Source organism: Miniopterus natalensis, chromosome 18 (genome assembly GCF_054644295.1).
Source record: "Miniopterus natalensis isolate mMinNat1 chromosome 18, mMinNat1.hap1, whole genome shotgun sequence".
Lineage (NCBI taxonomy): Eukaryota > Metazoa > Chordata > Mammalia > Chiroptera > Miniopteridae > Miniopterus > Miniopterus natalensis.
In genome coordinates this window covers 12,553,753-12,575,843 of record NC_142098.1, presented here as the reverse complement: position 1 = coordinate 12,575,843, position 22,091 = coordinate 12,553,753, and the positions used below count along the sequence as shown (strand labels likewise).

The following is a 22,091-nucleotide window of genomic DNA, read 5'->3' as shown; positions in this document are numbered from 1 at the left end:
ATCGTGGTTTGATTCCTGGTCAGGACACATGCCCGAGTTTCAGGCTCGATCCCCAGTGGGGGGCATGCAGGAGGCAGCCAATAGGTGACTCTCGTTGTTGATGTTTCTATCTCTCCCTCTCCCTTCCTCTCTCTGAAATCAATAAAAGACATCAAAAATTAATTAAAAAAAAAAAAAAAAAAAAAGACTAGCTCCTGAGCATCTTTGGAAGAAAAGGCCCTCTTCTCTGAGTCCCAGCAGGCACCTCCTGGCTATGTGAGCCACATGCGTGTCATTTCTTGGGGCATGGACATTTTCATGCCTCTGATACCATTGTAATTGGCCCAGCAGGAGAGGAACATCTAATCTCCTCCTTGTTAACCCTGTTGGTGGCATGTGTCACAAGCACACCAATGAGCCCCTGTGCTCCTAACAAAAAAGTGGAGTGAGGATTTCTGAGATGGGCAAAAGGTTCAAATCTCAACTGCAAACAAACAACTACTTTGTCAAGCTGCTGTTTTCCCATCTGACAAAGGCCAGAGATTGACTGGGCCCAAAGACCTTGTTGGGACCTTTTATGTAAGCCACGAGGTCCAGGGACCCAGTTCCTCCAAATAAAATGCAAATCTCACCTCCTAAGACCTGCTTGTTGACAAAAGCAGCACTGGCTTCTCTTGGGTGTGAAAAAAATAAAATAAACAGAGCCACTTTAAAATGGAGTGAGAGCTGCCATCCCAGAGAAACTACTTCCAACATCCCACCCCTCGAACCTTTGGAATGTTAAAACGGGGCAAAATAATCTTTGGACGGGGCCTAAAGAGGCATTGTATCCCAAGCAACTGGAAAGATAACAAGAAAGCAGATACCTAGTCCAGGGACTGAAGATTAAAAACATTCTTTAGAATTAGCACCACCCTGTTAGCTTATCTGCACCTATACAAGTGCTTTCCTTCTATTGATGTAGTTGTTCCCCTTCCCTTTCTCATAGATACCCCGTGACTTCCCCCTATAATTGAAACACTATTTGATGGGGTAGAGGTAGAAGAGGGTGTAGGGGAGATAAATGGTGATGGAAAAAAAAGTAAAATAAAGGGGAAAAACAGAAACACTATTTGGGTTTCTGTCTGAATCGATACTCACAGAATAGCTATACTTTTGGATCTCAAATTAAGACTTATTGCCTCCTACTTTGGTCTTTGTTTTTAAGACAAAGCAGGGAAGCAGCCTTTCATACATCTTCCGTTGGAGAATCTGGTAAAATTTGCCAAGTTATAAGCAAAAATTACAAGGTAATCCTTACGTGAGTAAAATTCATTGTAAATTATAGGCATAATTTTGCAATTTTTATGAAAAAATTCTTATAAATTGAAGCCATATGATGCCAAAGAGGAGATGGGACTTTTTACGATCCCTAAACCACCCCTCTTAATCTCATCCTTTATGGAGAAGCATGCTTGCACTTCTTTACCTGTGCTTTTGAGATGTAAATACCTGGTCTCCAAGAATTCTAATCTAGGCTATTTTTTAAAAAAATGCAATTTTCAGAAAGATAATTCTTATTTTTAAAAAGGGGGGGGTGCCCTGGCTGCTGTGCCTAAGTTGGTTGGAGGGACATCCAGTACACCAGAAGGTCTTGGGTTTCAATTCCCTGTCAGTGCACATACCCCTGATCAATGTGTCTCTCCCTCTCTCCCTTTCTCTCTCTCTCTCAATAAAAGCATGTCTTCAGGTGAGGATTTTTTTAAAAACTAAAAATAAATAGGGTGAGGGGGAGGAAGGTCATTTAGACAGATCCCACTTCTTTTATGGAAGCCAGGAGGTCTTTGGGAGGAAGGGCAAAAGAGGAAGAGAGAGAGAGAGAGAGGGAGAGAGAGAGAGAGAGAGAGAGAGAGAGAGAGAGAGAGAGAGAGAGAGAGAGAGAGAGAGAAACACTGATGTGAGAGAGACACATTGACTGGTTGCCTCCCACATGTACCCCAACCTGGGGCAGGGGGTGAACCTGGAACCCAGGTAAGTGTCCTTGACCAGGAATCAAAACCAAGACCCTTTGGTGTGTGGGCAGATGCTCTAACCACTGAGCCATGCTGGCTGGGCTAGACTCCACTTTGTGATGGGAGACTTGTCAAACAATTTTGGGGCTATATTTTAAAACCTGTTTTTTTGGTTGTTGTTTTACTTTTGTGGTTTATTTTAGAGAGAGAAGGGAGGGAGAGAGGAAGAGAGAGAGAGGAGGAGAGAGAGACACATTGATGTGAGAGAGAAACACAGATTGGTTGCCTTCCACATGGCCCGACTGGGGATCGAACCTGAAACCTAGGTATGTGCCCTGCCTAGGAATCGAACCTGCAACCTTTTGGTGCACCAGCTGATGCTCCAACCAGCTGAGCACCTTGCCAGGGCCTTGTTCTTGTTTTCAAAATTATTTATTGAGTGCTTACTACCAGCTAATCACTCTTCTAAGCTCTGAGGATACAGCAAAGGGAAAACAAACAAACACCTGGTCCAAATCTATGTTCTTGTGGAGCTTACATTCCAATGGAGAAAGACAACAGATATAATAAAGTTAATCAAATATATAGTGTGTTAAGCATAATTATTGTGGAAAAATATAAAGTAGGGTGAGGGGGAATAGGGTGCGTAGCAGAGAGGGATTGTTTTTAAAATAGGGTCAGAGAAGGCGTCACTGGGAAAGTGACCTTTGAGCAGAGACCTGAAGAAGGTGAGGCAGTGAGTCACGTGGTGCCTGGGAGAGGAGCGTTCCAAGCAGGGGGAACAGTGGCTGCAGTGGCTCAGAGGTCAGGTGAGCTTGGAGTGCTCAGGGACAGCCCCACTCCCCGAGACTGATTCACGCGGTGTGGGGGATGGAGGGCAGGGCCATTTTAGCGACACCCTAGTGACTGACTCACACAGCCTTCTGACCCTCCTTTTGAAAGCGAGCCTTACCCTTTACTAGCTGAGCTTCATTTTTCCTCTCTGTAAAGAGTTTTGGGGTAGGATAACAGCACCCCGTTTGATAGACGTTTATTTCTTAGGGTTCAGTAAGGGAGCCTTCAGCATGCCCCCCGCCCCACCTTACCCCGACCTTTTGCTAGTCTGCTTGATTTTCTTTTCCCCTTTCTGGTTTTCTTTCTCTTTCCGGGTTTCCCCTTTTCTCCGTTCCTCTCCTCCACTCCCCTCCTGACCCCTTTCTTCCCCTCCGTTTCTTTTACTCTCTGGTTTACGTTTCTCTCGGATCTCGCGCCGCCCGGGGCAGCCCTCACCCCGAGCAGCGGGGCGCCCGCGTCCCTGCGTCCCTCCCGAGGTCTGGAAGGCGGCTCCAGGATGCGAGCCCGAGAGCGCTAGACCCCGCGCGGCTGCATCTGGGAGCGCGGGGACTTTCCCCGCAGGTGGCGGGGGAGGTGGGGTAGGAGGGAGGGGGAGGGGGACGGGGAAGGGAGCCCGCCTTATGCCCTGACCGACCCGTGGCTTCCAGCTTTTCTCAGGCGCCTCCCCGGGTCCGCAGTTGCGTCTTCTAGTCTCCCAGGCAACGGCCGCCGGGTCCGCCTCCCGCAGACGCGTCTGAGAACCAGGCACCGCCCAGAGGCCAGAGGCTCAGGTTTGCGGAGCCGAAGAGCGGAAGGCGTTTGGCCCGCCGAGGCCGCCGTAGCGAGGGGGCGGGGCCCGGAAGGGAGCAGGATGGCGGCGCCGGGCAGTGACAGCGACGAGGACTTGGTCAGCTATGGGACAGGCTTGGAGCCCCTGGAAGAAGGTGCGGGCCTGTTTGGGGCCCAGGATTCGGGGGCGAAACGCGTGGCCCCGCGCCGGGCCTTGGCTCGCCTCGGGGCCAAGGCTCCTAACTAGGGGCTCTGGGAACGGCGATGAGAGGCGCGCGCCGAGCTGTCGGGCGCTCAGGTTCTGGAGGGACGGCGGAGAGGCTCGGAGGGATGGGGACAGAGAGATGACGGAACAGGCTCGTCCGAGAGCGCGGTTTGGGGCGGCCAGGCAAGGCCTTGACTTAGGAGAGCACGTTTGAGCTCAGACTTGAAGCCGAGGGAGGTGCCAACCATACGAGGTTGGGGGGGGGGAGCACTTCAGGCCTAGAGAACTGCGGGTGCAAAGGCTCTGCAGTCGGGGCCAGGTTTGCAGATTGGGGCACAGGCAGGAGGACTGGTGTCGGTGGAGCAGAGAGTTTGGGTTTGTATACGAAGCGTAGGAGAGACATGGGGGAGTTTATGCAGGTGAGAGATGTATATTTTAAGGATTGTTCTATCGATTTTGAGAGTAGGCGTCGGGTCGAGGGTGGGCGAGAGTGAAGCAGGGACATCAGCGAAAGACGTCTGGAGGCGATGACGGCTTGGCCTGGAGTGTTAGCAAAAGGTGGCGGCGACAGGTGGATACACCTTGAAAGCAGAGCTGGCGGGTGGCATGTAGGGAAGGGCAAGATGAAGCAAGCTTCCCTCCCCTGTTTCTGGTCTGATCCACTTAGTGTCTCGGTTTGTTCAGCGAAGTATGTGTTGAATGCCCAGTGAGGGCGGATGGATGGCAGTCCTTTCCCGGTGGGAAAGACAAAGGGAGCCTGGTGGGCCGGGAGTTGCTTGCAGACCTCCTGTTGGTGAGATCTTTTTCCTTCCCTGACCACATCCCGCCAGGTTGGGTGTACTTCTGGGACATTTCCACTGATGACTTTTATTCCCTGCGAACAGTTCTAATCATTAGAAACTTTTGGCAGCCCCGGCCGGTTTGGCTCAGTGGTTAGAGCGTCGGCCTGCGGACTCGGACGGAAGAGTCGTGGGTTCGATTCCCGCTCCAGAGCACGTACCTCGGTGGGTTGCAGGTTTCATCCCTGGCCTGATGGGGATGTATGCGGGAGGCAACCAATGATGCGTCTCTCACGTCGATGTTTCTCCACCTTCCCCCCCAGGCCCCCCCCAAGACCCTCCTTCCACTCTCTCTAAAATCAATGGAAAAGAAATATCTTTGGGTGAGGATTAAAAGTAAAAAATTAAAAAAACAACAAAAAAGAGAAACTTCTGCCATATATTGGCCCTGCTTCTATTTTTTGCTTATGAAGAAGAAAGGCTAGTCCGCGGGTGTGGCTCAGCGATTGAGCATCAACCTGTGTATGATCCAGACCATCCCGGTTCAATTCTGGGTCAGGGCACATGCCCGGGTTGTGGGCTCGATCCCCAGCACGGGGTATGGTATGCAGGAGGCAGCTAATCAGTGACGTTCTCAGAATTGATGTTTTTTGTTTCTGTGTATAAAATATGTCTTTATTGATTTCAGAGAGAGGAAAGGAGAGGGAGAAAGAAACATCTATGATGAGAGCATTATTGATCCGCTGCCTCCTGCACGCCCCCTGCTGGGGATCCAGCCTACAAGCCCGGCATGTGTCCTGACCCCGAATCCAACCGTGATCTCCTGGATCATAGGTCAAAGCTCAACCACTGGGCCACGCTGGTGGGGCATCATCACTGATGTTTGTATCTCTTACCCTCTCCCTTCCCTTCTCTGAAATCAATAAAAGACATGTTAAAATAAATAAATAAATAAAATAAAAATTAAAAAATCAAATTCTTTAAAAAAAAAAGAGAAAGGCTAGTCTCCTGAAAGCTTTTTATGTGTTTGAAGACAGCCTTTGAATTTCTTTTAAGATATCTCTGTACCACACTTAACATCCTCAGTTCTCTGATACATTCATTTTAAAGTCCTCTACCCTAATTTGTTAAAGCCTTTCTCAAGGTATGGGACCAGAGTGTGGGTAGAGCAGGGCCGTCACTACTGTCTCCTTCATTCTAGACTGTATTTCTTTGATACAGCCTAAGATTACATTAGCTTCACCGGCAAATACATCACCCCATGATCTCAAAGAACTTGTTGATAAAGATCCTTTATTTGAGGAGTTTCAAATCTAGTTGAGAGCTGCCTACTTGTTAAGAAATGTTCAAGCCAGTAGAGAATTTTTATAAGAGTTTGAGTTTTTTTGAGCCAAACAGAGAATATGCCTGGAAACAAGATCTCAACAGACTAAGAAAAATGCCTCCCAAAATTACAGTTTACAGGTTTTTTAAAAAAAAAAAAATGGATTTGGGCCCTGGCCGGTTTTGCTCAGTGGTTAGAGCCTCGGTCCTTGGACTGAAGGGTCTCAGGTTCGATTCCTGGCAAGGGCATGTATTTCGATTCCCTAGCCCTGGTCTGGGCTTGTGCAGGAGGCAACAAAGATCTCTGTTTCTCTCTCTCTCCCCCTTCCACTCTCTCTGAGAAGAAATGGAATAAATATCCTCAGGTGAGGATTTAAAAAAAAAAAAGCATTTGGCTCTGGCTGGTCTGGCTCAGTTGGTGAGCATTGTCCTGTGCACAAAAAGATCACCAATTCAGGTCCTGGTCAGGGCACATGCCCAGGTTGTGGGTTTAATCCCTGGCGGGGTGCATGCCAGAGGCAACCAATTGGTGTTTCTCACATTGATGTTTTTCTCTCTCTTTCCTTCACCCTTCCTCTCTCTCTAAAATCAATAACAACATATTAAAATAAATAAATAAAAATAAAAATGCATTTGGAATTAAGGAGGGGACCTAAGGAAGATTAAATGAAACTGGGAGAAGGGAAGATGGGGATTAGATTACAGGGTAATCTAATTAGATTATGTGCTCCCTTGAGGGTGGTCACACCTCTGAGGGGTCTGAAAAAGAGGATTACTTTGGCAGTTCAAAGATGTATTAACCTAGATGCACAAGAGCAATGGACAGGGCTTGCTTAAGGCAAAGATAAATCTTGTTCTAGAAAAGTTATATGCCTTGGGTATGACTACCCACCATGACCTGCCTATTATGAATTTATGTTCAGATCACCCAGTGAGGTCACTGAATTTGTCAGATTTATTGCAGAATCTCATTTTAGCCACAGAACAAAAGTACAAGGTTCACAATTGCAAAGGTATGGTAGACAGGAAATAACCTATGCAAGCTAACAAGGAAACTTAAGAAGGCAGCATGGACCTTTTGAAAACTGGTTAGAATTTAGCTATGCAGGGAGAGGGCAAGGGTTAAACATGCATGGGTGGTGTTTATTATAACCACCTTAGGCAGCTGTTCATATCTAGTCTATATTTCTAGTCTCACAGTTGTTTCCTTGTGAAGTGACGTATTGTATATAAGTCATCAGCTACTTGACCTATATTTTTCTAACTCTTCCTGTCTTGATGTTGCATGAAATCTGAAATGAAGCCTAATGATCTAACCTTGCTTTCGAAGTAGAAAGAAGGGACATTTGATTTGTAGATTTTTTTCCTGGCCTAAAATCATCCTTTAACTTCTCACTGTTAGAAGATATATATAGATAGATATAGATATAGAGATATAGAGATAAAAAATTGTATTTTATTGATTTTAGAGAAAGAGGAAAGGTGAAAGAGAGAGAGAAACATCAATTTGTTGTTCCACTTTATGTATTCATTGGTTGATTCTTGTATGTGCTCTGACTGGGGATGGAACCTGAAACCTTGGCGTATAGGGACAGGACTCTAACCAGCTGAACTACCCAGCCAGGACTAGAAGTTTTTGAGTAATTGATTCATTGTGTCCTAAGCACTTTGAAGCTTAAATGCACTGTGAGTACATTTTACTTGATAACATACTAGACCAGTAATCATATTGCTTCCTGCTTTGAAGTTTTAGTGACAGGTTAGACAAAGGTGGTTAGAAGAAGGACTCCACTACTTAATTAAAGTTGCTGTCCCTGATGGAAAGGTTCATTGGCTACACTGTCACACATAGACTCATAGACATCGTAAGCCCTCTGGCCTGGAAGGAAGGGGGCACCAGTGCTTTCCTACTTTTTGCTTAGGCACTTTCACTTGGCTCTAGAATTCTTATCCTGTTATATTATCCTGTTACTAGACTGGGTCTGAGCCTGGGGCAGGTCATCTAGGCCTGCTAGTAGTGTGTGGGTTCTTGACTTTGAGTAGGATAGATTTCATAATATGAGTCTAGGTGATTTTGAGAGTATGTTTATTAAAGCTGGGGACAGTGAAACAAAGGAAGGGCTTAAGGTAGAAGAAGCAACAGGAGAGAGAGTCAGAGAAAAGGGGGCCTTGGAGACAGGTTCAAGGGATAAGCCTGAGTCGAGCTGCCACTGCCCACTGCTCCCATGGTTGCAAATCTTGTGGGATCCCTTAAAGTTTAGGAGCAAAAATATAAAGTGTGGGTGTGCTGTAGCTAGAGCCCACTATGGATCCTTTGTCTTGAGGCTTTTTTATCTTTCCTTGGCTGTCTGGAATTCTAGGGCAGTTCTAAGGGGAGGGTCTAACAGAATATTCATTAGCTTTTCAGGTTTGTCCTTCCATAGATTCATCAAAATGTGTGTAAAGGGGCCAGGATTATTTTCTGGTTAGTTTCATTTTTAAAGAACATTATTGAAGAGGGCCTGGGACCAAGGTCTGTCTGCCCCGGGATGGTGGTAAACCATTTACTCCTAAGTATCCTTGGTTAGGGAAGATAAAACCTTATGACTTAATTGCTGGCTGTAAATTGCTCAAATTGTTTGGCCTTGTCTAATTATTTTGTCTCAGAGTCCCTTATTCCACTTGTCAAGGAATTTCCCCAGTTTGTTACTATCCTGCCTCAATCCTGTACACAGATTAATTTTAGGACTATTTTCTTCCTCCTTGGTGCTGTGACTCTTCTACTTAAAACTATCTGTGGCTCCCATCCCCCACAAGACATACCACAGACGCTGCAGCACCATGTTCAAGTTCCCTTCTGGTTTCATCTTCCATTCCTTCCCTGCCGTCCAGTCAGACTACACCACTTTCTCAAAACATCTGACATTACCCTTTTAGGCCTCCTGTTTACTGATGGACTTACTGCTTCTGTTGGGAATTGTGTCTGGATCTACAGCTATCAAATTCTGCTCCTGCCTAGAGTGACTGTGATGTTGTGGTCCTTACACATTATTAGAAGACTCCCTGTACATACAGGTCTCCTCTGCTGGGCTCTGGGCACCCTGGGAGCAGGGATGGAGATGTGTTTTGTTTCCCATAACCAGGATCTAGAACAAGACTGCCTGATGCAAGTCCCATGTAAACTTTTGGTCGGAGATGAGTGAAGGACAGTATGGCTGGCATCCCTGGCTTGGAGGCAGAGTTGAGATCTGATTTCAGCTTTGTGCTTATTAGCTGTGTTCCTCAGGGCAGTTACTTAATCAAAGCATCCTTATCAGGGTATGATAAAGGAGATAATATGTGTGACAAGAAGGAACTAGTTGTTATTAGTAGCAATAATTATAACAGGGCCTGGCTAAAATGCCACCTTCACCCTGGAGTTTTCCATGCTGTGGTTAGAGGTGGCGCCTCCTCGAGAGCCCTATGGTTGGCCTTTGTCATCTGCTGTCACAGGTTCCGAGTAGTTGTCTGCAGATCTCCCCTCCCTTTTCAGATCAGAAGCACCTGGAGAACAGAGCAAAACCAGCACCTCGCATTGGCAGGACCTACTCTCTCTAAGCATCCTACCGTGCACAAGACTGTTCCCCACACAAAGAAATATCCAGCACAAGCTGACAATAGGTGCTAAGGTTGAGAAACTGCCTTAGCCAAGTTGTGCCAGGTGCACATGCACTAATGGAGTGTGTGTACTGCATTTCTTTCTTTTTTAAAAAATATATCTTTATTGATTTCAGAGAGAGGAAGGGAGAGGCAGAGAGAGATAAAAACATAAATGATGAGAGAGTTGTCATTGATCGGCTGCCTGCTGCATGCCCCCCACTGGGGATCGAGCTTGCGACCTGGGCATATGCCCTGACTGGGAATCAAACCTCGATCTCCTGGATCATAGGTGGATGCTCAATCCCTGAGCCATGCCGGCCGGGCTGTGTACTGCATTTGTAAGAAATGCTGAAAATCTTGGATTGTGGGTCCCAAGTTGTAATTCAGTCCTTTAGAGTGAAATGGAATTACAGCTGATAACTGAGCTTTGCTAAGAGCAGGCACTGTGCATAGATCTCTGAATGTGGCATTTAATCATCAGCACCACTCTGCAAGGCAGGCTCTTTTATTGTCCTGCTTTTATAGTTTTGGAGGCTGAGGCTTATGGAGTAATGTGCCCAAGTTTACAGAGCTGGGAAGTAATTGGGTAAGGGGAGTTGAGTCCAGATCTCCCAGTCTCCCTGAACTCTCGGTGACCCTACTGTGGGTTATACTCCGGAAATGACCCAGAGACCCCATAGCTACAAGTAAGAATTTAAGACAATGAGACTGGAAGTTCCTTTACTTTTCGTTCCATCTTTCAGAAGTATGTGTGCACTTTAGGACACGTCTTACCTATTGTAAATAATAATAATAATAGTAATTGCTAGTACTGTAAAAGTACTTATTGTGTGTCTCTCTTCTTGCTAAGCATTTCATAGGCATTATATTGTTTAATCTGCATAACAATTCTATGATGGGCCAGGAAGTTGAGGCACTGAAAGATTCAGATGATTAAGGTCTGCCTTGGCCTGAGTGGCTCCGTGTTAGAGCATCAGCAGGCTGACCGAAGGGTCACTGGTTTGATTCCCGGTCAAGGGCATGTACCTGGGTTGCAGGTTCGTTCCCTGCCCCCGTGCATGTGGGAGGCAACCAATCGGTGTGTCTCTCACATCAATGTTTCTCTCTCTTCCTCTCCCTCTCTCTCTCTCTGCCCCTCCCTTCCATTCTTTCTAAAAAATCAATAGAAAAAATATCCTCAGGTGAGGATTAACTACAACAAAAAAAGATGATGAAGTCCCATGCTAGTAAAGATGGAGTTGGCTTTAAAGTCCAGAGCTGTGACTCTCAACCCTGTGCCCTTAACTACTGTATAACTTGCTTTCTGTATTGAATGTTTGAAAATAACTTGATGGTTACCTTTATTTTAAATAGATTCAGAATTTTGAATTGGAGTTGATAAAATTAGACAGTAATTGGCATCATAGTACTGGGAACTTTAAACCTAAGGGGTTTGTAGACTAGGCTAAAACTTATTAAGTTCCTTTCTGCTGTGTGACATAGCAACCCAACGCTTTCAGCAAAATAGGAAAAGCAGTAAGTTTAAAGAATAGTAACTATAGAATCAGGAGATTCCCAGAAATAAGGAAACTCTTAAGATTTGGGGGAAATGGGCAATACCAAGGAAAAATTCTGGAGTCAGATGGGGGTGCTATGAAGTTCTAGAAGAGAGCAGTGTTTCTTCCGTTGTAGACTTGTGCATGCCATGTGCCACCCCAGCAGTTTGCCTCCTTCACTGCCAGCAGATTCCACTTCCATCTATTTGGACTGTCCTCCCTGTCCAATGTCATTCAGTTTTCCTAATGGAATTTAGTGGGAAAAGCAGGCCATTTTTGCTAAAACATGTTTTTAATATAAGTAAGAGGTATCTAGCATTGTTTTATTTTTTTAAAAATATATCTTTTTTGATTTCAGAGAGAGGAAAGGAGAGGGAGAGAGAAAGAAATATCAGTGATGAGAGAATCATTGATCTGCTGCCTTCTGCAAGCCCACAGCCCAGGCATGTGCCCCGACTGGGAATTGAACCTCCATCTCCTGGATCATAGGTTGATGCTCATCCGCTGAGCCATGCTGGCCGGGCTCTAGCATTGTTTTAGAACTATAAAGAAGCTTGGTAAAATTTATTGCCTCCTGAGCTATATAAGCTAGCGAAGACTAGGAATAGGAACTTAATTAAAATGATTAGAGTTGAAGTTACAGGAAGTGAACAATTCATTACATTTGAGAAATGTAATTTCTTAAATTTTTTCTAATCCACCACCCATTCAAAATATTTTTTTTAGGTGAAAGACCAAAGAAACCAATTCCTCTTCAGGATCAGACTGTCCGAGATGAAAAAGGAAGGTATAAACGGTTTCATGGAGCCTTCAGTGGAGGGTTCTCTGCTGGGTACTTCAACACTGTTGGCTCAAAAGAAGGTATGATTTTCCTACTTATCGCTCAGTATTGCTAAAGCAGGTGTTTGAAATATCACAAGATTCTCACCTCCCATCTCTCCCTTTTTAAACAACTTCCTGCATACTTTTGTCTTCTCTGCACCTTTGGAATGTTTTCAGAAACAACCTGTGTGTTGTTCATTGATTGCAACCTGAAGATGGAAGAGGTTTTTTTCACTTAAAAAACACACACACAAACTCTAACTGGATGATTAAACGATGATAATGACTTCCATTTTAGATTGCATCTTGCCATGCACAAAGTACTCTCACACAGATTCACTCAGGTCATCGTTGTCTCACACGACTTTGTGACTAAGGAGGGCAGGTGTTACAGCTGTCTTGTAGATGAAGCCACTGAGGATCAGAGCTGCTGTCTCCTGACGGGACCAAGCCTTCACTTGTCAGTACATACTCTTGACCTGGAGAAAAACCCGTTAAATTTTTCACATGGTGCAATATAATATATTCTGCATTGATTAAAGTAATGTATAATTTTTGGTGTTTTAACATAGAAACTGGAAGAAAAATGGCTTATGTATCTCAGATATGAATGGAAGATGAACTGATTAACTCATGTAGGAATTATTAAGAACAAGATAGGACAGCTCTTTTACATATATTTAAAAAAATAACTTGTAATACAATCAATAATACTGTAATAACTATGTATGGTGTCAGATGGATACCAGACTTATTGGGGGATCACTTTGTAAATTTTATAAATGTCTAACCACTATGCTGTACACCTGAAAGTAATATAATATTGTATGTCAGCTATAGTTGGAAAATAAATGAATTAAAAAATAACTTATACACAACAACAATGGTAAAATAAAGATGAAAAGTAATGCAAGAAAGAAAGAAAAAGAGCCACATAAGAAAAATAATTGGGGTAAATCAGATGGTAAAAATTCACTATCCAGAATGTGTAAAGGTAAGTTCAATGGGCAGTTGATCAAAGTATTTGAACAGTTTACTTCAGGTGAGACAGAAATGCTATATGGAATATTTAGCCTTATTAACAAAAGCAAATTAAGGTAACTCAGGCTCTATGGAAGTAGCACACTTATTCCAACATGTAAAATGGCAGCAGGGTTTGTGAAGAAAGCAGCAAATGAATACATTGCTCGTTATTATAGTTATGGCCCTGCTGCGTGTTATAATTAGAAAGTAAACAGCTCAAATGACTGCTCAGGTAGACTGTGATATGTTAATGTGCTGGAATATCTCTTTACCATTAGGAGCGATGGAGTCAAAGACTATGCAGAAATAGGACAAAGATTATAGAAATCCAAAGTGGAGGAAGGTGCTGGGCCCAGGGTATTGCCCAGGAGAGCAGATTCTTCCTCTCCTGGGGAATCAATCTCCCAGGTTGGCCCGGAAGCCTACTCCACCCATCTGCCAAGAGTAGATCTGCCGCATGCTCCTCAGCAAGACTCTTGTAGGAGATCAGAAAGTAGGTGTGTCACTCTTAGAGAAATCTAAAGAAGCTTATCTGGAGAGGGTTACGGGTACATTAGATCCTCAGAGCGTTCTCTCTCTTTAGGCAGGGCACATGTTTGGTGACTGTGGAAGGGGAACAGGGGTGTTCGTCATAAGACTCAGGTATTTGATGGAATTGGGGACCTGCTGTGGCCATGGCCTGTCCTTAGACCAGCCAGGCTGGGTCCTTGGGTCTGGCACTCTGAATGTTATTTGCATTGCTTCTGTAATTCTCTCTTTAGCCGTTCTTTCTTGGCTGACTGTACCTTGACATATTGTTTTTTTTCTTCTTATTTTTTAAATTTTAATTTTTTATTGAATTTATTTAATGTATTGGGTGACATTGGTTAATAAAATTATATGGGTTTCAGGTGTACAATTCTATAATACATCATCTGTATATTGTGTTCTGTGTTCACCAGACATTGTTTCTTTGACACCAATTTATTAGTGTAGGTTGCTGTTCTGCTGGTCTCAGAGTGGTCCTGCCTTTTAAGGCGACCTTGCATCTTTCTGCTCAGGTCTACTTATTTTCCTTTCACAGTTTAACTTTCCACGTATAATTTGATTTTACTTGATTCCAAATTTTTCTGGGGAAACCTCACTGTACCCACTAAGTTCTGACAACAGGGGATATGGGGATTAATAAGGAGTTTATGTGGAATAATTACATCTATATGAGCAGTGAGATGGGAAGTAGCCAGGAGTTTGTAGTTATGGGGTTTTCATGTTATTTAATTACTTAGTTATAAACCAAAATGCTACCAAGGGTTGTAATGCTCTAAACTTTTCTTTCAAGGATGGACACCCTCTTCCTTTGTGTCTTCACGACAGAACAGAGCAGACAAATCTGTTCTTGGTCCTGAAGATTTTATGGATGAAGAGGTGAGTGCACAGAACTTTAATTGCCAGTTAGCTTGTAGTTGGTTATAGCATCTCCTTCCTCAGAAAGTTCAATGTCTGATTTCCTCTTTGTACGTAAGGTTTTATCTTTTAAGTATTTGGATTATAGTGCCCTGTATTTCAATAAATTCTTCTTCATTGGAGCAGCGTCTTAAGCTGGGGGTAGTTTCTAAAGTCAAGAGTGTAGGGGAGCCCTGGCCAGGTGGCTCAGTTGGTTGCAACGTCATCCCAATACGCCAAGGTTGCAGGTTCCATTCCTGGTTGGGGCACTTACAAGAATTGACCAGTAGAAAGCTTGGATGGGTGGAGCGGCAAGTCGGTGTTTCTCTCTCTTTCTCCCCCCCCCAATCAATAAATAAAAAAATTAAAAAAAGAGTATAGGGGAAAGTCATATATAGACATACCTTGGAGATATTACCTGTGGGTTTGGTTCTGACCAATACAATAAAATGAATATTGGAATAAAGTGAGTCATGTGAAAATTTTGGTTTTTCAGTACATATAAAAGTTATTTTTATACTCTACTGTAGTCTATAGAGTGTGCAGTACCTTAATGAAAAAATACTTCATTGCTAAAAGATGTTAACCATCATCTGTGGCTGTTGGAAAAATGGCACCGATAGGCATGCTCAGTGTAGGGTTGCCACAAACCCTCAAATTGTAAAAAATGAAATACCTGCAAAGGACAGTAAAGCAAAGTGCAATAAAACAAGGAATGCCTGTGCAGGCACATTCACTGGAAAGGCCTCAGTTGCCTCAGCAGCAAAGCATCCGTCGAGCCAAGTCTTCGGCCTTGTACAGTAGCTCATGCACACTGCAGTTTAAGGGGCAGCGAGTGCTAAAGAAAGGACCAAAAGGAAGCCACATGCAGGCCTCTGGGCACAGTGTTAAAGCAACAATGACTATAAACTTCTTAGGGGTAAATGGGGGCTTGGGGAAGGCGGTTCTAAAACAGTCCTGCCAGCATGTAGGGTGTGCTCCATTTTGTTTTAAAATTAAACTCCTCTTAACTTAAAACCTAGTCACGGATCCATTTGTGATAAAGATGAAATAAAATACTTATATCAGCATGCTTTAGGCTGCAGCTAAGAGGCAAGGGGCAGTCCCCTTCCTATCTGACTAGCATAATCCATAAGGAAACACAGTCTCAAGTAACAAGGAGTCTAAATGCCAGTGAGGTCCCAGATTCTCTTCTCAGTCATCTACATGTCAGCTTCTCCTTACACTAGATCATCTCATGGTTGCAAGGTGGCTGCAATAGTTCCCAGGGGCACAACCAGGATGACATTATTCAGTTGAAGAAAGACTTTCTTCTTGGTATCTTTTCTTTAGATCAAAGAAACTATTTACATAAATTTTCCAGTGAATTTTCCCTCTGCTTAGACAAATTATTTTACATGCTTATTCTTTTTAAAAAATAATTTTTAAAAATAATTTTTAAAAAGACAAATTATTTTACATGCTTATTCTTTTTAAAAAATAATTTTATTGATTGATTTTAGAGAGAGAGAACAGAATGGGGGAGAGAGAGAGAAAGGGAGAGAAACATCTATTTGTTGTTCCACTTATTTATGCACTCATTGGTTGATTCTTTTATGTTCCCTGCCCTGGCATCGAACCTGCAACCATGGCTTATTGGTACAATACTCTAACTAACTGAGCTAACCAGCCAGGGCTACATGCTTATTCCTAAAGTGAGGGAAATGGGATCAAAATGACTCGCTTAGATAAGACTTGACCCTCCATTCCCTAACCCTGCCCCCACCCCAGCCCGCACATAGCAAGGCCGGCACTCCTGAGCCGCATGGTGGCGCAGAGGAAGGCAGGTGCCTGTGCAATCTCAGGACTCTGTGAGAGAAGAGGAAGGGGCAGTGGCTGTTAGACAGGCAGCCAGCAGTAAATACAAAGGCACTTAACCCGGCCTGGCACATTGGTGCTTACCAGTTGGCTGTGATTCTAAGATTTGCCCCCTTCACACTGACCTTTGAAATATTGCCTGAAAAGAATGAGGGCCTTCCTGTTTTCCTAGGTTGGCAGTGCCCCATGTGGCCTCACTGAGTAGCCACTCTAATGCCCTTGTCCTTGGCCACTGGCCTTATGTTAGGGTTCCGAAGTCAGTGTGTAAAGTTAGCTGGTCCTCTGATCCCAAACTCAATGTTGTAATTTTAACAAGAACTAAAGCTACGTGATGTATCATGTTTAGTCACTTTCCAAATAATGTAAGTAATTTTGTTTGAATTTTTTTTAAGGATCTTAGTGAATTTGGGATAGCACCTAAAGCAATTGTTACCACAGATGATTTTGCTTCCAAAACCAAAGATAAAATACGAGAAAAGGCCAGGCAGTTAGCAGCTGCTACTGCCCCAATTCCTGGAGCCACTCTGCTCGATGACCTCATAGCACCAGCAACGTGAGAAGAATTTAATTTTGACTTTTCTGATCTTGAAATCACTGCTTTGCATATGTATAGCGAGCTTATGTAGGGAAAGCTTGGTTGCTAGTGGGACGAGCCTTCTTCACCTGACCCGAGTGCAAAGGGGTGTCTTCCCTAGAGGGCCCTGCACTGTTGCTGCATGGAGTGCCCTAGAGCTCCATCTTCTTTCCCCTCTCTCCTTCGCACACCTCCTTGTTCTGCTCCTGGGCATGTGGCCTGATGTGGCAGCCTCAGACTGTCATGGCTTCCCAGCTGAAGGCTTGACAAGGATCATCTAGAGTAGCTATGTGCCCATTCTGGGCCCAGGAGAAGAGATTCTAATCGGCTTCCCCAGGTCCAGAAGGGCAGGGCTGTGCAGTTCTAACACGAATGGGGGGAAGGGCTCAGGTAGGCCAAGTGTATCCGCTGGGCAGGAACTCAAAGGCTGCTTACTTCCTGCTGTGCTCTAGTGTTATAAAAAGTTCATTTTCAATGCCTTGATCTCCTAGATTATCTGTTGGTTTTGAATTGCTAAGAAAAATGGGTTGGAAGGAAGGACAAGGAATTGGTCCTCGAGTAAAGAGAAGACCACGCCGACAAAAACCTGGTATGTGTGTATATTGATTGTCATTAACCCTAATCCTAATACTTTTTAATGGCTACATGTTTCTAGACATAGTAGCTGGGTGGTTTGCATGTATTTTAAGGCTTTTTGTGTGTAATGTGAAATAGTTTTCTGGAAGAGTTGTACTAGTCTACATTCCCATCAGGAGTATATGAAACTGTTTCCTACTTCTGCCAAAACTGTGTCACAGCTTAACATGATTATTTTCTATTTCTTGCCCTTGGTCTCCCCAGCCAGACTGTGAACTCTTGGAAGCAGCAATAATTATTTTGGGCTCTCCCTGGTGCTGGAGCAGTAGTAGTTAATCATTTAGCACATTGTTGCCAGAGTGTGGGTGGATCAGGGGCTGGTGGAAAAGAATTCCTGGATGTTCAGTCTCAGACCTTAATGCTGTAGCGCCTTTTACAAGCACAGCCCTGTGTCTCTAAAGAGCGTCAGCAACTCGGTTTTCTATTTTTTCAGTTGCTCATGACTGATGCATTTGAAATTTCTTGTAGATCCTGGAGTAAAAATCTATGGCTGTGCATTACCTCCTGGAGGCTCCGAAGACTCTGAGGTATATTGTATGGGATGACTGACCTTCAGTGTGGTACAGTAGCATTTGTTACTTCATGAATGTGAAATTTTATGGTCGGAAACAAATTTTTTTTTTTTTTTTACTATTTAAGTTGTCTTTATTTATTTATTTAATTGAATTTTTGGGATGACATTGGTTAATAAAGTTATACAGGTTTCAGGTATACAATTCTACAATACATCATCTGTAAATGATTGGAAACAATTTTTGAAATCCATCATATCCCATTACAGTGAAATACCCACACTGCAAAACTATCCTTATAATGTCAGATACTGTATTCGGCACTGCCAGCACCATAGACATCCCAAGTCTGTTTAGATTCTTAAAATGGAATTGTGTTTAGTATCGCCTTGTTCAGGGACTTGGTTTAGTGATTTGTAACAGTGGAGATGAATGTTGGTGGTGGTTCTGTTTGGAATGAATCACTGCATTTGAAAATAGCATTTTAGAGGCGGTGACTCATCTTCGTTCCACTTTCTAAATAGGATGAAGATGACGACTACCTGCCAGGAAATGTGACCTTTGCCCCCAGGGATGTCACACCTGTGGATTTCACACCTAAAGATAATGTGCATGGACTGGCTTACCAGGGCCTAGATCCCCACCGGGCATTGTTTGGAACTTCGGGAGAACATCTTAATCTTTTTAGTGGGAGACCCCAGGAGACCAGCGATCTTCTCGGAGATACTGGGGTGAATAAAGGAAGAAAATTGGGAATTTCAGGCCAGGTAAAAGAGTTTCTGTTTTATAAACATGGAACCATTGACAAATGAGAACACTTTCCGTATTATGTTTGCCCATGGTAGGCAGTCATTATTGATTGACTACTCGGATCTCTTCTGAAGACACGTAAAGTGCACCCACGTGATTTGAATACTTACTCCTGAGATCCTGTGACCTATGTTCTTGGTGGAGTTTGTGTGTTCCCAGGAGCGAGGACTGCTTTTTCACGCTCTTGTGGAACTGAGCAGAAAACCACACTTACCCCTTTGGTTTAGGTAATAATTGAATTTCAGTCTGCCTCTCCCAAGTTCACGTCCAAGTTTGACTCCCTCTTGGACCATTTCCTGGTGCTGCCAGCCCTACATTCCAGCTCGAGGAGTGTAGGTGTAAGTTTCACTTGGGAGACTTGCTTTGTACTTTTGAGGAGATGGAGAGCTTTTCCTGATTGCCTGTCCTCTCAAATTGATTCAGAGGTCCCTTCCTAAATTACATTTAGAAAATGTCATTATTACTTTTTGTTTCTAAGTTACATTTAGAAAATGCCATTATTGTTTTTCTAGTTATTTTAACAAAAAGGGATACTTGTTGGAGATCATTTCCCACAGAGATTAGGCATCCTTACAGCAGCTATTAGAGTATGGTGGTCTCCAGAACCAGGTTACCAGCTGTGTCCACAGGTCATATCGAACACAGATGAACACTCTTCCTTTCTTATTTTGGGGGCCCCATTTCACTTCCTGCACTGCTGCTTGCGTGTGTCCTCCATTCCTCTGCCCACGTTAGGACCTAGACCTATAGCTGCTGCTGGGTGTGGCACTCACACCTGTCATTGTAACCCAAAGGACTTGAGTCTGTGTTAACCTGGGTCCCCCATTTGCTCCTCTCTTGGTGACCTTACTGTGCTAATGTGACCTGTTCAGTTACATCCTTAAAGTAGCTTATCCTTTAACGCAAACATACCCTGACACTTGTAATGCTGTTTGAAACCTTGTTTCCGAAGGCCTTTGGTGTTGGTGCCTTGGAAGAGGAAGACGATGACATCTATGCCACAGAAACTCTGTCCAAGTATGACACTGTTCTGAAGGATGAGGAGCCTGGAGATGGACTCTATGGCTGGACAGCGCCCAAGCAATACCAGAGTCAGAAAGGTGATTCCATAGACCCAAGGCTGATGGCAGGACCAGTGTGAGGTTATCTGGGAGAAGGGATTGCGAGATTGATGTGACAGAGGCAGCCTCCGAGGAGTAGGGGGCTGTTGGTCAGAGATGGAGAGTGAGAAACAAAGTAGGAGGAGAGGCCCAGTGTGGGAAGTAAGACAGACGCAGGATTTAGAATGGGTCAGAGCCACGCCAGTTATCCAGACAGGGCCAAGGAGGGGAGGAAGAAGAGGCCTGGAATCGGAAGGAGCACGCGTGTGGGCAGGTAAGAGCTGGCAGGGTCAGAGGGAAGCACTTCCAGCTCGAGGAGTTAGGCACGTGGTCAAAGTAGGTCAGCTCAAGCAGTGGGTCTGAAGGCCAGGTGTGGCGACTCGGTAGTAGGAACACTGAGCGTAGCAAGATGGAGCTTGGCAGCCAGCCTGTCTTCTGCTTGTGTCCCCAGCTCTTAGGAGGCTCTTATTGGACAAAGAGGTGGACATCTGTCAACACAACTTGAATTTCACGTCAGAGTCTATAGTGATTCAGAACCTAGGTAGTATTTAAATTTTTTTTTATTGATTGATTTTGAGAGAGAGAGAGGAATGGGGAGAGAGAGAAAGAGAAACATTGATTTGTTGTTCCACTTATTTATGCACTCATTGGTTAACTCTTTTTTTGTTGTTGTTAATCCTTACCTGGGGATATTTTTTCCACTGATTTTTAAATTCATTATTATTTTTTAATATGCCTTTATCTATTTCAGAGAGAGGAAGGGAGAAGGAGAGAGGGATACAAACATCGATGATGAAAGAGTCATTGATCGGCTGCCTCCTGCACGCCCCCCACTGGGGGTCAAGCCTGCAACCCGGGCATGTGCCCTGACCTGAAATCGAACCTTGATCTCCTGGATCATAGGTCGATGCTCAGCCGCTGAGCCACACTGGCTGGGCTTTCCATTGATTTTTTAGAGAGAGTAGAAGGAAGGGAAGGAGGAGGAGGAGAGAGAGAAACATCGATGTGAGAGAGACAAATCAATTGGTTACCTCCGCACGCACCTGGACCAGGGCCAGGGGTCGAATCTGCAACCCAGCTATGTGCCCTTGACCAGGAATTGAACCCGCGACCCTTTGGTGGGTGGGCCAGCCCTCTAACCACTGAGCCACATTGGCCAGGGCCATTGGTTGAGTCTTGTATATGCCCTGACCCAGGGATTGAACCCTGCAACGGCTGGTAGTATTTTAATTTCTCAATTCAGAAAAGGTGTAGGGAGGAGACAGTGTGACACAGGTATTAGTAGCGTGTGATTTGGAGCCAATCAGAAACGGATTTGGATCGGCTCCCTGCTTTCTCCTTCCCAGCTGTGTGGCCTTGGGCAAGGCTTGTAACCATTCTGGGCATCATTTGTAAAGTGAGGACAAAATCTACACTCAGGTTTTGTGAGGATTAAACGGCATAACTCCGTGTTTGGCACCTGCCTCAAAGACTGAATAAATGGTACCTACTATTCTTCGGTTACAGTAATAACTACCTAATAAATAAAGGAGATGAGAGTTGAGATAAAAACAATCTATTCAGACATTTTTAGCTGTAGTTATAAAATTTGATCTAACTCTTGTAGACTACATCTGAGATCATACTGTTGAAATAATCTAAGCATCGCTCCCCAAAATGATACCGATTTTACATTTCTAGAAGAGAAAAGGCAGGTGCAGAACAGTTTTTAAGAGGTAGTTTGCTTAGTGGTTGTGAACACAAACTGAAGACTGCCTGCCTGGGTTTCAGTCCTGGTTCTCCCCATTTTTCAGCCATGACCTTGAACAAGCTACTTAACCTCTCTGTGCCTCGGCGTCCTTGCCTGGACAGTGGGCATGACAGTGGCATGACTGTCCCGTGGAGAGTGTAATGTACGTAGAGGGCTTAGACCTTGCCTGGCACCCAGCCACCACGCTGAGTGAGTGGCCTGTCCTTGTCGCCACAGAGAGAACCCAGGTTTTCACAAGATGCTGGAAGGCTGGGCGCCCAAATGTTAGTTGGCGTTACCTCTGGATGATAACTAGACTGCTTTTATTTTCTACCTTTTACTCACTTTTATATTTTTTGCTTTACCTTTATATTTTCAAAATTATGTACTAAGTTATCATTTCTATAACCTAAAAGAAGTTATATAATAATACATATTACATCAATGCTATAATATGTAATATTATAGATAATATAGTAAATATGCTAATTGTTAATTATGTTAATATGTCAATATATTAATACAATGCTATATTACTAACATTAACATATTCGTTGTATAATAATTGCTGATC

The 22,091-nt window shown here is 44.0% G+C and overlaps 1 protein-coding gene across 1 annotated transcript in view; it reads left to right on the top strand.

Moving 5' to 3' along the window:
- Positions 1 to 3,654: 3,654 nt before the first annotated feature.
- Positions 3,655 to 22,091, top strand: part of GPATCH1 (G-patch domain containing 1) — a 41,937-nt gene continuing 23,500 nt past the window's right edge. Inside the window, exons 1-8 of the mRNA XM_016221073.2 lie at positions 3,655 to 3,727; positions 11,759 to 11,893; positions 14,196 to 14,281; positions 16,549 to 16,709; positions 17,222 to 17,319; positions 17,835 to 17,893; positions 18,403 to 18,645; positions 19,641 to 19,788. Of these exons, the coding sequence (XP_016076559.2) occupies positions 3,655 to 3,727; positions 11,759 to 11,893; positions 14,196 to 14,281; positions 16,549 to 16,709; positions 17,222 to 17,319; positions 17,835 to 17,893; positions 18,403 to 18,645; positions 19,641 to 19,788 (1,003 nt within the window). The remainder of the gene's footprint in view (positions 3,728 to 11,758; positions 11,894 to 14,195; positions 14,282 to 16,548; positions 16,710 to 17,221; positions 17,320 to 17,834; positions 17,894 to 18,402; positions 18,646 to 19,640; positions 19,789 to 22,091) is intronic.